Here is a 14,096-nt window from a genome sequence, read left to right as displayed (position 1 = left end):
GGAGCCAGGATTAGAACCCACAACCTCTGACTCCCAAGCCCGTACTCTTTCCACTAAGCCACGCTGTTTCTCTGTTTCATGCTTTTCACACTCTAAGACTGTGAGCCCTATGTGGAAGAGGGACGGTGTCCGAACTGATTATCTCGTATCTATCCCGGGGCTTACTACAGTGTCTGGCACATAGTAAGCACTTAACCAATACCACGGTTACTATTATTATTAGGTAGGAGGGGTCAGACCGGACGGAACTCATCTCTCCCACCTTGCGGCCCTGTGGGTGGGAGGGACCTGGTCCTTCACTTTCTTGGGGTCCTGGGGCGTGGTGAGATGCAAAGGGAGGACCGGACCCATTGGACCCATTACCTGAATGCCCATATTTCTGCATCAGCGTTCTCCCCCAGGACAGGAAGTTACGGTTGCTAGGCTCCTTGAATGACCATGGAAGCGACCTAACCACCAGCCCTCTCAATAATAATTATGGCATTTATTAAGCACGTAGTGCTAAGTGCTGCAGTAGAAATGAGGTATGAGGTTATGAGGTGGGACGCCGTTCTTGACCCCAACGGGACTCTTCATTCATCTTACCCGCTTCACGGCAAACCAGAGTGACTCCAGACCAGAGGCTCCCGAGACTCACGAGGCAGGTTCAGGAGGAGACACGGTCCTGCCTTGGTGTTTTACAGGCTAAGTGAATTACCTTACGAGCAAGCTAATCAGCCCGATCACAGATCAATCAGTGGTATTTATTGAGTGCTTACTATGTGCTGACCATTGTACTAAGTGCTTAGATCAACCCTAGAAACCTCCCGCTAGGCCCGTGGGATGTGTGAGTGATTGTAGAGAGCCAGGAGGGCAGCTCGTCCATCTCGCCGCAGACCTATCATCCACTTCTTGCCTCAGGTCTGGAATGCTCTCCCTCCTCATGTCCGACAGACAGTTACTGTCCCCCCATTCAAAGCTTTACTGAAGACCCATCTCCTCCAAGAGGCCTTCCCCGACTAAGCCTTCCTCTCCTCTTCTCCGACTCCCTTCTACGTCACCCTGACTTACTCCCTTTATTCATACCCCCGCCCAGCCCCACAGCACCTACGTACATAGCCGTAATTTATTTATTCATATTAATGTCTGTCTCCCTCTCCAGACTGTAAGCTCTTTGTGAGCAGGGAATGCATCTGTTTATCGTTACACTGTACTCTCCCGAACACTTAATACGGTGCTCTACACACAGTAAGCGCTCAATAATTACAATAATAATAATAATGATATTGACCGTGGTATCTGTTAAGCGCTTACTATGTGCCAAGCACTGTTCTAAGTGCTGGGGTAGATACGAGGTAATCAGGTCGTCCCACATGGGGCTCAGTCTCAATCCCCGTTTTACAGATGAGGTAACAGAGAAGTTGAGCGGCTTGCCCGAGGTCACACAGAGACAAGTGGCGGAGCCGGGATTAGGACCCACGTCCTCTGACTCCCAAGCTCGTGCCCTTTCCACTAAGCCTCGCTGCTTCTCTGACGACTGACTGACTAGCACCTTGGGAAACAGCCCGAACCTGGAACTCTGGGCCTCGCTCTGGCAATTCTAGGGGCTCTCCCAGGTCTCACACTTTTGGAGCATGTCATGTGAGTGCCTGAGGGCAGCTGAGAGGTGGCCACCTCGGGTCCAGCCCGGTGAGCTCGCTCTCCGGAAAGGCCCAGGGCCACGGGCCAGCAGCTGCCACTTGAGCGGTCAGACCGTCCGTACAGGGTGTGGCGTGGCAGGGATCAGTCGGCGCCTCATCCTGGACCCCTTCCAGAAGGAGCCAGAGAGCAGGTGGACCCAGGAGGCAGGTAGGCATGTCCATGACATCCCCCTGGTCGCTTGGACCCCTGAAGCCCCGGGCACGAGGTTATCTTGTTGGGGAGAAGCATTCGGGTGCATCAGGCAAAAGACCATCTCATGCCGCTTTTCCACGGAGGTCCCTGCCAGGCTTGCTAATTGCTAAAGCCCTGAGCATCCGCGCAAAGCTCTGTTGCTCTCCGGTCAGCACCTGCTCCTGCCCTGTCCTGCAGAGAGACCATAATGCTGCATCTGGGGCCTCACAGCGGTCCGAGAATCATCCACACAGGGCTCTGGCTCAACTGTCGAGCAGGCAGCGAGGGAAAGCTGGGATGCGGGGGAGAAAGCGTTTCTGGGAGCACAGGTTTTTCCTGCAGGGATGCGGTGTTGCGGTGTCCCAGATGGGACACCAGTCCCCAAAGCCACCCATGTGCCAGGCCCCGGGTGATATCCATGAGCGACAGGTGACAAGCCAGGGTGGAGACTCTGAGGCAGCCCGGCCTAGTGGATAGAGCACGGGCCTGGGAGCCAGAAGGACCTGGGTTTTAATCCCAGCTCCACCATTTGTCTGCTGTGTGACCTTGGGAAAATCACTTGGCTTCTGTGTCTCAGTTACCTCATCCGTAAAATGGGGAGTAAGACCATGAGTCCCATGTGGGTCACGGACTGTGTCCAACCTCATTACCTTGTATCTATCTCAGCACTCAGAACTGTGCCTGGCACATAAGTAAGCACTTAACAAAAACTATTACTACTACTACTACTACTAATTTAAAAAGAACATAATAATAATAACGATAAATGGCCACTGTCGGACAGAGAAGTCCACCTGCAATTTGGGGTGAGTTGGGTCCCGGGGGCAGCTTCGCCAGCTCGGCACTGCCTTCCACAACCCTGAAGTGGGTGCCGCTACTCCGCAGTTGGCATCTGCTCCCCAGTACCCGGCCGGCTCCGGGACCTCACCTGAAGTGCAGGTTTTTGAACGTGAAGTGGGTTTCTACGATGCCGGTAGTTTTGACCCTGGTTCGGAGGATGTCTTGTTCCGTGGGCTGGTAGTCGCTGGCTCCGATTCGATCTAAGCTGTCAAGGTAGCTGGGAGGAGACAAAACACAAGGGAACCGATCGATCGATCAACGGCAATTGCCGAGCGCTCACCGTGTGCAGAGCGCTACGCTAAGGACTTGGAGGGATACATCATGGATCGTTTTGGATTTCGGGAGCAAGTGCCTTCCGGAAAATCTCTGAGAGGAAGTTCAGGCTGGGTTGGTGACTCCAATGCTGTGTCACAGACTCCTTCGACCCCTGGTCCCGTCCACAGCTCTCTTCCTCCACCGGTATGACCCCTCTCGGAACTGCTGTGGGCTCTGCTTTGGGCCTGTCCCTGTCCCAGCCCCAGCCCAGGGTTTCAAGACCTACAGGACTCTCTAGACTGTAAGCTCGTTGTGGGCAGGGAACGGGCCCATCCACTCTGTTTTCTATGCTCCCAAGCACTTAGTACAATAATAATAATGTTGGTATTTGTTAAGGGCTTACTATATGCAGGGCACTGTTCTAAGCGCTGGGGTAGATACAGGGTCATCAGGTTGTCCCACATGAGGCTCCCAGTTAATCCCCATTTTACGGATGAGGTAACTGAGGCACAGAGAAGTGAAGTGACTTGCCCACAGTCACACAGCTGACAAGTGGCAGAGCCAGGATTCGAACCTATGACTTCTGACTCCCAAGCCTGGGCTCTTTCCACTGAGCCACGCTTGTTCTGCACACAGTAAGCGCTCAAATACCCCCGACTGATTAAATACCTTTGAGTGATAACTTCTGGTTGCCTTCAACCTCCCATTTGATTAAAAATGCCATCTCCTCCACTCCTTTCCTGACACATTTAAAATCTGCCGGTAAGGAGAGCCTCTCTAGCTGATGGGCAACATATAGATTGGTTGTCTTTTCATGGGTGAGGCAGTGTCACCCCCTCACACTGCCCTAAAGGCAGGAGAATGGCCAGAAAGAGCTTTGGGGACTGAAACCGTTGCTCCGGGCACAGCCTCTTCCAGTGACCAAATGTAGAGTACTTGAGTACTTGAGTTCTAATCCCCCTGATGCTCCTCTCCGGCCTGAGTGTCCCCCAGGTGAAATCCCTTGGGGGAAGAGCTGAACAGGGCCTTGGTTTACTTCCAGGCAACTCTTGGTCCTACCTTTCCTCATTCCCCATCTCCAAAGCCTTACTAAAGGCACATCTCTTCCAAAAGGCCTTCCCGGACTAAATCCCCATTTGCTCTTCTCCTATAATCTCCTGCCCTTGCACCCTTTATTCACCGCTCCCTCAGTCCCGCGACACTTATGTTCATAGCCGTAATTTACTTATATTAACGTCTGTCTTCCCCTCTAAATTGTAAGTTCAAAGTAGGCAGGGTAGGCATCTACCAATTCTGCTATATTGTACTCTCCCAAGCGCTTAGTACGGTGCTCTGCACACAGTAAGCACACCATAAATTTGATCGATTGATTGACTGATGCGATAGTAGCTTCCGTGGCTCGTCTTCTGCACGTCAGCCACTCTGGCCCAGGGTCAGAACCCAATCTCCATGAGAGGCAACAGGTACCGGCCCGCCCACTCTCCGGAAACGAACGGGGACCATCTTGCTCGGATAAATCTAGGTGGCAGGGCCCCCTGACTGGGATTGACTGGCTAATATGGTGGAACCGAGGCCTGGAGATTTTACCAGCATTAGGCTGCTGATTAAGGCTTAATGACAGCGTCCATATGCCACCTTCGGGGTGCAGCTGCAGCGGTTGAAGACGCCAGTGAATGGTTCGAGATGCTCTAAAAGGACAGTGGCGACCTTGGGGAATGACAATGATAATTACGGTCTACGGTCTTTAAGTTCCTTGTGGGCAGGGATGTGTCTGTCTACTCAAATGTATTATACTCGCCTGGGCATTTAATACTGACCTCTGTACACGGTGAGTGGTCAATAAATACCACTGATTGATTATGGTATCTTTAAGTGCTCACTTTCTGCTAGGCACTGAGCTTGAGTATGAAGTTAGAAACAAGGTTGCCAGATGGGATGCAGTCCCTCTCTCACCTGAGGCTCACAATCTATGAAGTAGGGAGGGCAGGTATAATAGTAATAATAATGATTAATAATAATTATGGTATTTGTTAAGCACTTACTATGTGCCAGGCACCGTTCTAAGAGCTGGGGTGGATACAAGATAATTGAGTTGGACACAGACCCTATCCAACAGAGGGTTCATAGTCTTAATCCCCATTTTACAGATGAGGGAACTGAGGCCCAGAGAAGTTAATAGATTTGCCCAAGGTCACCCAGCAAATGGCAGAGCTGGGATTAGAACCCAGGTCCTTCTGACTCCCAGGCCCATATTCTATCCACTAAGCCACGCTGCTTCTCACTTGTCTGCTTTGTGATCTTGGCCAAGTCACCTAATTTCTCTGTTTCTCAGTTACCTCATCTGTAAAATGGGGATGAAGACTGTGACATGCAGGGCAGGGGATGTGTCTTACCTGATGCGCCTGTCCTTGGAAAGTACAGTACAATACAACCATAAACAGTGATATTCCCTTCCCATAATGAGCTCACAGAGGTGAGGAGACAGACATCGATACAAATAAATTAAATGACAGATATATTCATAAGTGCTGTGGGGCTGGGGCAAGGGGGAAGAGCAAAGGAGGCAAGTCAGGGTGATGCAGAAGGGAGTGGGGGATGAGGAAAAGTGGGGATTAATCTGGGAAGAGCTCTTGGAGGAGATGTGCCTTCAATAAGGCTTTGAAAGGGGGGAGAGTGATTGTCTGTCAGGTTTGAGGAGGGAGGGCTTTCCAGGCCAGAGGCAGGATTAGGTTATGAGCTCCCTGAGGGCAGGGACTTGTCTGCCCTCAATCATGTGGATTCTGTGTCCCTTGCTGGGGGAAGGATAATAATAATAATGCTGGTATTCGTTAAGCGCTTACTACGTGCAGAACACTGTTCTAAGCGCTGGGGTAGACACAGGGGAATGGATGAGTGTCTGGACAGTGGAGTCCAGGACTTCCCCAAGCAGGGCCCATGGCTAGATGGCCATGATACCCTACTTCCCTAAACCCAGTTGCCCTCTCCTCCTACTGGCAAACCTAAGAGTTCTAATACCCCTTTTTTATGGTATTTGTTAAGTGATTACTCTGTGCTAAGCACTGTACTAAGGGCAGGGGTGCCTCGGGCAGAGCACTGTACTTAAGTGCTAGGAAAGAGTGCCCGGCGGGAATTAGATATGGCCTTTGTCCCTTGAGGGACTCAAACTCTGTGTGGCTGAATTGAATGTGCCTCCTCACCCTCACCTCTCAGTAAGTGCTTGCGTGAAAGACTGAATGAATCAACTACGCCTTGGCATGACATGTGAGTCAATCGTATTTATTGAGCGCTTATTGGGTGCAGAGCACCATACTAAGCACCTGGGAGAATACAATATAATGATATAACAGATGTATTCCCTGCCCACAAAGAGCTTACGTTCCAACTGTCAGGTCTTTGTAGTTTCAGCCTAGTTTCAGGGGTACATGGGGGCTTGGGATTCTCCTCCCTCCATCCTGTCCCCACCTCCCTGGAATCCCCCCCGAAGATACCCCAACTTCCCCTGTGCCCCAGGTCCCTCCAGCAGCTGCTGACAAACACACTGCATCAGGACCTCCCCAAGAGCCCCCGTGAATATAAGACACCAGGCTTGCCACCCAGGGAGGGCTCAATGGCTACTCTGAGCTGGGTACAGCTGGAGAGGAGAGGGTGAGGAGGCACATTCAATTCAGCCACAAAGAGTTTGAGTCCCTCGAGGGACAAAGTCCATATCTAATTCCCCCCGGGCACTCTTTCCTTGCGCTAAGTACAGTGCTGTGCCCAAAGTAAGTGCTTAATCCACAGTATTACTACAACAGAGTCTCACCGGGAAAGAACAGAGTAAATTGAAAGAATGAAGCCTGTTGATAGTGGTGATCAGTGTGGCTTTGATTCAGAGATCCAGGAGAACTGGAAGCCCCTGGATTTTATTTGTTTCAGAATGTTTTCTCCATTCCTGGGAGGTCAAAGATTCTCACCCAATTTCACACCTAGAGAAAATGCTGTGAAACGACACCCACAGCTCGTTCTTATCCCTCTCCCTTGGGCTTCTGGTACCCTACCCAGTGCCCCAAGCCTCGGATGTAATCACCATTTTGTATTCCTCTGAAGCCCCCTTTGCTTCTACTTAGCCGCTCCTCATGACGTGGGTTTTGGTTTACACTGTACATTGAACAGATGGGAAAAATGGAGGCACACAGGGTTAGTGATTTGGCAGAGTTAAACTAGTAGCAGGGACCCGGATATGATTCAGACCTTACAATGGGCAAGATGGCACTGGGCCTCAGATGTATCTGATTCCTGAATGGCATACGAAGCCATTTAATTTTCAAATAAATCTCAGGACCAAGTCACAGATTAAATAAAGGGGGAGGGTGAAGGCCTGTGATGGGTGCCACCTCCAGGGTTTAAAGAATTAGTCAGTGGCATTTATTGAGCGCTTACTATGTGCAGAGCACTGTACTAAGGACTTGGGAGAGTACGATATAACAAAATTAGCAGACACGCTCCTTCCCTGTAATGAGCAGTGATGGGAAGACCAACGGGGTCTGGAGACTGGCCGATTTAACTCGAGCCCCTTTTGAAGCCCCCACGGTAACTACCTGGAAGCACCAAAGGCAACTTAATGAAAGTGTGGGGTGCTTTCTGGTAAATCATCAGAGAAAAATAGCAAAATGCAAACAGTTGACTGGAACTAAAAATGCCTCTGACCAAAATCAGAAACGTGAATGATGGGAACAACTCGTCTTTCCTCCTTGTCCAGCTGCCACTTTCTCCTAGGTGCTGATAAAGGTCCTCTCTTTCCCGCAGATGAAGTAGCATGGCCTAGTGGAAAGGGCTCAGGCCCGGGAGGCAGAGGACCTGGCTTTTAACTCTGGCTCCGCTACTTGCCTGCAGTGTGACCGTGGGCAAGTCACTTTGCCTCTGTTTCCTCATCTGTAAAATGGGGATTAAATACCTCTTCTCCCTCCTACAAAGACTTAGGACAGTGCTCTGAACCCAGTAAGCGCTCAATAAATGCCATCGATTATAAACATTATTATTAATACTATAAATACTATTAATTGATTACTTAGACTGTGAGCCTTGTGTGGGACAGGGACTGTGTCCGACCTGGTTATTTTTTTATCTACTTCAGAGATTAGTACAGTGCTTGGCACATAGTAAGTGCTTAATAAATACCATTATTATTATGAAGGTTTTCCTCAGGGGACTATTTCCTGGTCACTTTACTCGAATTTTTGAATTTACTTTTTCAGACCCCAATTCGTCTTCTGGGGTGTCACCTGGTGGTTACATATGGAACCACCAAGCGACTTGGCCTTGGTTCCCCTGCACTGGGGAAAAAAATGGAGAACTGTGGTCCTGAAACAAGCAAGAATTCGCCTTTTGGCTCTTTCAATCAATGGTATTTACTGGGCACTTACTGTGTGCAGAGCACGGTACTAAGTGCTTGGGAGAGTACAATATAACAGAGTTGATAGACACGCTCCCTGCCCACAATAAGCTTACAGTATAAGAGGAAAATTAAGATCTTTAAATCTAAGATCCAAGGGAGGAGGGACTTCCAAGTGGTGGGGAAAAAAGTCTGAATATAATGGAGGACAAATGAGAAATAAGCCGGATAGACAAGGATAAAGACAGAGACAGACTCAGAAACGAAGACAGACAGTAAGCCGGACACATACACATAAGGCAGAGAACCAGGAACCACCGGAAACCGGGATGTGGAGCCCAACAGAACAGAACAGGCCACTTCAACTGGGGACAAATCAGAGCAGCGTAGATGGCTACCTCAGACACCCTGAGCAGTTTATGGGTTTCCTCAATGGGTCCCAAAATAAGAATGATGGTATTTCTTAAGCACTTACTATGTGTCAAGCACTGTTCTACGCGCTTAGATTCAACTAATCAGGTTGGACGCAGTCCCTGTCCCACATGGAGCTCACAGTTTTAATCCCCATTTTACAGATGCGGTAAGTGAGGCACAGATAAATTAAATGGGCTCGGCACCTCAGGACAATAGCTGGGCAGAATCGTAAGAGTTAATTAACTCCTGTTTGCAGAGACTTTTGGTGATGAAACACTCGAGAGCCGCAGATCGCTGTTTCCAATTGTTGTTAAAAAGTTGCAGGAGCATTTTCCTGGAGAGCTGTTGCAGTCACCACGGCCCAAGTGGGGACATAGCTGGAGCCTGGGTAACAGAGAGGCAAAGTAGCCTAGTAGTTAGAGCCCAGGCCTGAGAGTCAGAGGATTCTGGGTTCTAATCCTGGCTCCGCCACTTGTCTGCTGTGTGACCTTGGGCAAGTAAGTCACTTTACTTTTCTGGGCCTCAGTGCCACATAGAGCTAAGGATTCTCTGGACTCTCAGGTCTAGACCTCCTTTCTGAACTCACTCTCATTTTCCCAGTGGTCTCTCTAGCTCACAGGAAGTTTGCCACGAACAAATGTCGGAATGCCACTCTCACGTTTGGCTGGTCCGGTTTAGGTTATATGATGGAGCGGGCAAGCAAGCAATGATGGGAACCAGGGTTGTTTCCAACTATGGACCTTGATTTGGGGATGGGGCCCGATGTTGCGGGAGCAAAATGGAAAGTTTGGTCCCACCTGCTCTCTGGATAAAGTGGTGGAAATTTCCGGCCTTGTGGCCTATTCTGAACCTGCCCACGAGCAACTGTTGGACTGTAATGTAGTTATTCTAGGCAGGAGCCCACCAAGGATTCCCCGACGAGAGGACTCCGCCCACCCCCACTCCCACCCCCGTCGACTCTGCCCACCCTGGGCAGATCCACTTACTATTTGGCAGAGTCATTAAGCTGATATTCTCGGGACCTGTTGAAGCACTCCTGGGTTCCAGAGTCTGCCCAGAGTCTCATCATGGCTGACAGCAGTTCTGGAGAGAAGGGTTCTGTGTCTTCCATTCGACTTACCACGTCACACACCATTTTAGCATCAGCCTGGAAAGAAACAAAATAGGAGAGGGGGTGTGAAGAGCAGATTAGGAAGACATTTTGCTAACCAAGGATTCTTTCCTCCTCCCTTTAATCTTATATTCTTTGGTTCTTTATAAAGGAATGTGGTTTTGGGTGGAGCAGATCGTGAGGGAGGCCGTACAGTTGGGGGGTGAATCACTCAATCACTGGTATTTATTGAGGGCCTACTGTGTGCAGAGCACTGGGAGAAGTAGTGTGGCTTAGTGGATAGAGCACAGGCCTGGGAATCAGAAGATCATAGGTTTTAATCCTGGCTTCACCACTTGTCTGCTTTGTGACCTTGGGCAAGTCACTTAACTTCTCTGTGCCTCAGTTTCGTCAATTGTAAAACGGGGATTAAATACCTCTTCTCCCTCCTACTTAGACTGTGAGGCCCATGAGGGACAGGGACTGCGTCCGAGTAATTAACCTGAACTTACCCCAGCACTTAGAAGAACAGTGTTTGATACGTAGTAAGTGCTTAACAAATACCTTTTTTTTTAAAAAAAAAACAACGAAGTATGAGGAGGAGCAGATTTCTTGATATCCATGGTTTCTAGTTAGGAGACAGCTGTCATATCAGCATTGCAGAAAACATACGTAGACTCTGGCTATAGTTTATTAGGGAGGGGAAGACTGAACGAGCTACCTTGAGAGAAATCTAGGTTTCTACACTTATACTCTGTTTCTCCTATTCCTCATCTATTTTACTCTCAATATTCCCCTAAAGACTGTAAGCTCCTTGTGTGCAGAGACCATGTTCTACCAACTCTGTTTTATTGTATCTTCCCAAGTGCTCAGTACAGAGCTCTGCACACGACAGACACTCAATAAATACCATGGATTGATCGACTGACATCACGAAGATCCAAACTGTGGGCCCAGACCGAAGTGACAGGGCAGGAGGGTAAACTGGCTGTTTGAGGGGGCAAAGTCCAAGTTCATTCAATTGTATTTATTGAGCGCTTACTGTGTGCAGAGCACACTACTAAGTGCTTGGGAAGTACAATTCAGCAACAAATAGAGACAATCCCTGCCCACAATAGGCTCACAGTCTAGAAAAAACTAGGCCATCCAACTGAAGCAAAGACAAAGGTCTCCCACTGCCCTACGACCGTGATGAGACTGGAAACATCTTGAGGGCAGGGCCTGGGTTCCTCTCTCTCTGCTCTAAAAAGTGCCTTGTGCCATACGTTGTCAGGCATAGAGCTGTGGAGTGATTTCTGGATGGTACAACAGCCTCCACTCTTTGGAGGTCAGGGCTCTGTCCTGAAGGGAGAAGAAAATGGGTGGGAGGAGCTGATGGAATGATGTTTACCTTCTTCTTGAAAGGGATCATCCTTTCAAGAGAGAACAATTTGAGATGAGCAAAAAAGGGAACAAACACAACATCTGGAGGAGTTTTTGAGAACAAGAGATTCTGCCCCAAATGCGAAGGCTGGTAGGGGTCCAGAGCCCTCAGGAAGGTCCCTTGGCAGCAACAGACTGTCCCTTAAGTTGCCATTTACTCCTCAGATTCTGCCCATTGCTAAAGTTTGGAGGTTACGAATGAGAACAAACTTTGCAATTATGGCCTGCCCAGGAAATGACTCATCGCAGCCCATCTGGCTATGTCCAGTCCTCCCATCTTCTCCCTGCAGCTCAACCATCAACTCTGCCCAGCCTTCTGCTCCAAATGCCTTCTAGGTGTTTCCTGTCAAATATCCCACTTTAGCGCCCCAGCAACAAACAGAAGTCCCTGCATGGGGCTCTCTGGAGCCTGGCTCTTCACTAAGTCTTCAGAAGAGTTCATGTCCTCAAGGGAGCCCGGGAGCCCAGTGGGATGGGGTCCTCCCCCCTCAGACCCATTAAGAAGAGGGCAAGCATTCATCACTTCCAGAACGAAGGGCATTTTTCTTTTTTGATGGTATTCGCTAAGCGCTTGCCAGGCACTGTACTAAACGCTGGGGTAGATACAAGCAAATCAGGTTGGTCACAGTCCCTGTCTCACGTGGGGCTCACAGTCTTAATCCTCATTTTACAGATGAGGTAATTGAGGCACAGAGAATAATAATAATTATAACAATAATGGTATTTGTTAAGTGCTTACTACGTGCCAGGCATTGTTCTGAGCGCTGGGGTGGATAAAAGCCAATCAGCTTGGACTCAGTCCCTGTTCCACACGGGGGGCTCACAGTCTCAATCCCCATTTCACAGATGAGGTAACTGAGGCCCAGAGAAGTGAAGTAACTTGCCTGAGGTCCCACAGCAGACGCGGGACGGATGTGGGATTAGAACCCAGGTCCTTCCGACTCCTAGGCCCATGCTCTATCCACTAGGCCACACTGATTCTCGTTTGTTTCACAGACTCCATTCTGGACATCCAAACGTGTGCAGGCCCCCGAAACTCCCACCCAGAAAGGCCCCTGGCCTTTAGAAACCCGAGTGGGGACAAAGTAGGGTGACGTCTCAGGGTCAGTCCCATCTCATTCAAATTTCAGAACCGTCTTGGTTTTGCCCTTTGGCCCGGGGCATAACACGATGCCACTTCCACAAGCCCAGGGGTCCCTGATGGAAGCCCCAACCCACCCGCTCTCCTGAGAGTGAGGCTCCTGGCTCAGCCAATCTAGGTGGCTGCCCGGGCATCGAGCCCAACAAGCAATTAACCGTGCGTGAGAAGAAGCAGTCCTTTCTTTGCTCACGCTCCCGGATGCCAGCCCATACTGTGTCTGACCTTATCGTCCTCAGCCTTCCCTGGACCCAGCGGGATCATCTTCAAGCCCTGCCTGATTGAGCGGCTTCTTCCCACCCCCTGTCGAGTGCCCTCCTCTCCCCGCCCTCCCCCCCCTCCCGCCGTTCTGTCCCCTCTTGCTGAGACCCCAGTACTAATGGCTCCTGCCACTCTGCTGGCTCAAACAACTGGGAGAAACAGCACCCGCAAGCCAGTCCTCTGGGGGTTCCCTTAAACGCCATCCTTGGATTTCTGCGCCAGATTTAAGCCACTAAAATATACCTCGCAGCTCCCCGAGGTTGCTCGGAAGGTGACACAGTGAAACAGGAAGCAGTGCTTTCCCCATCTGGCCTCGATCGCCAGCCCCTCGGCAGACACAGGTCCAAGGCCAAGAATGACCTCTTCCTTCTAAAATCAGCCCTTTCCCGCCAGACCTCTCCCTCTCTACCGCCTCTCCTCCCACTTTCCCTCTGCGTCCCTCCCAACCTCCTCCATTCCACCAACACCCTTCCCAACCCTTTGACTTGATGGGAAAGTCCCTCCGAGATGGGAAACTACTGAATCAACATGGGAAGATTTCAGTCATCAAGGCTGATATCAAGGTTTTGCCCGAAAGCAGACAGACTAAGAAGCGTGTTGGGTGAAGAGTCTGGAAGAGACAGTCGTCAGTCAGGCAACGGTTTCTGTTGAACCCTGACTGTGAGATGCTGTACGAGGCAAATGTGGAGGTACAAAGGAAGAAGAAGAAATGAGCCATGCCCTCACGGAGCCTACAATCGAATGCCGAGGCAGAACTAACTCAAATACCCCAAATCACAAATATATATCCAAGCGGACCTAAAGAGCAAGAGAAAGTGACAGAGAACAGAAAAGATATTTGAGGAGAGACAGTAGTCTCCTCTGCAAGGTAAAGAATCAATGAAGAAAAATGTTAGCGCTGAACCTCAAGGGAGGATTCTGGGATTTCTTTCCCTTGACATTTTTTCAGCGAGAAACAAGTTCCCAGTTAATGGACTCTGATGAAGCTGCCTCCTTCCACCCTTCTTGGTTCCAGTCACAGGGATACAAAACATTCAGGAATCTCTGAAACAATCAGATGGAGCCAGAAGGAAAGCAACATTCCTCCAATGCTTATCCTCACCAAAATCACGCCTGCCTGAAGCAAGTGGCCCCGGGACCGCAGTCCACATGCCAGTGCGAAGAAACGTACAACGCTTCCAAGCCCTGAGCTCAGCTTCCTGCTCTGACAGAAATCTGGGCTGGAATGTGGAGAAACTGATTTAATCTGTGGGTGGTTAAATTACATATCCAGCCTTAAAAGAACTGGTAACAAAATGAATAACCCGTAGCTAAAATGCAAACCTTAACTTAAATGCAACCTTAAGACGCAAACCTTAAGTGACCTTGGGTAAGTCACTTAACTTCCCTATGCCTCGGTTACTTCATCTGTAAAATGGGGATGAAGACTGTGAGCCCCCTTTGGGACGTGGACT

At 49.7% G+C, this 14,096-nt stretch overlaps 1 protein-coding gene across 3 annotated transcripts in view; it reads right to left on the bottom strand.

The window, feature by feature from the left end:
* The window catches only part of GNAO1 (G protein subunit alpha o1), a 206,960-nt gene that overhangs the window by 24,629 nt on the left and 168,235 nt on the right, over positions 1-14,096 (bottom strand). For all 3 annotated transcript variants that reach the window (XM_029076199.2, XM_029076196.2, XM_029076197.2), the window contains exons 4-5: positions 9,718-9,878; positions 2,780-2,908 (exon numbers count right to left, since the gene is read on the bottom strand). In XM_029076199.2, the coding sequence (XP_028932032.1) occupies positions 2,780-2,908; positions 9,718-9,878 (290 nt within the window). The remainder of the gene's footprint in view (positions 1-2,779; positions 2,909-9,717; positions 9,879-14,096) is intronic.

The sequence above is a fragment of the Ornithorhynchus anatinus genome, chromosome 11 (genome assembly GCF_004115215.2).
Source record: "Ornithorhynchus anatinus isolate Pmale09 chromosome 11, mOrnAna1.pri.v4, whole genome shotgun sequence".
Classification (NCBI taxonomy): domain Eukaryota; kingdom Metazoa; phylum Chordata; class Mammalia; order Monotremata; family Ornithorhynchidae; genus Ornithorhynchus; species Ornithorhynchus anatinus.
This window is presented reverse-complemented; position numbering and strand designations above follow the sequence as displayed.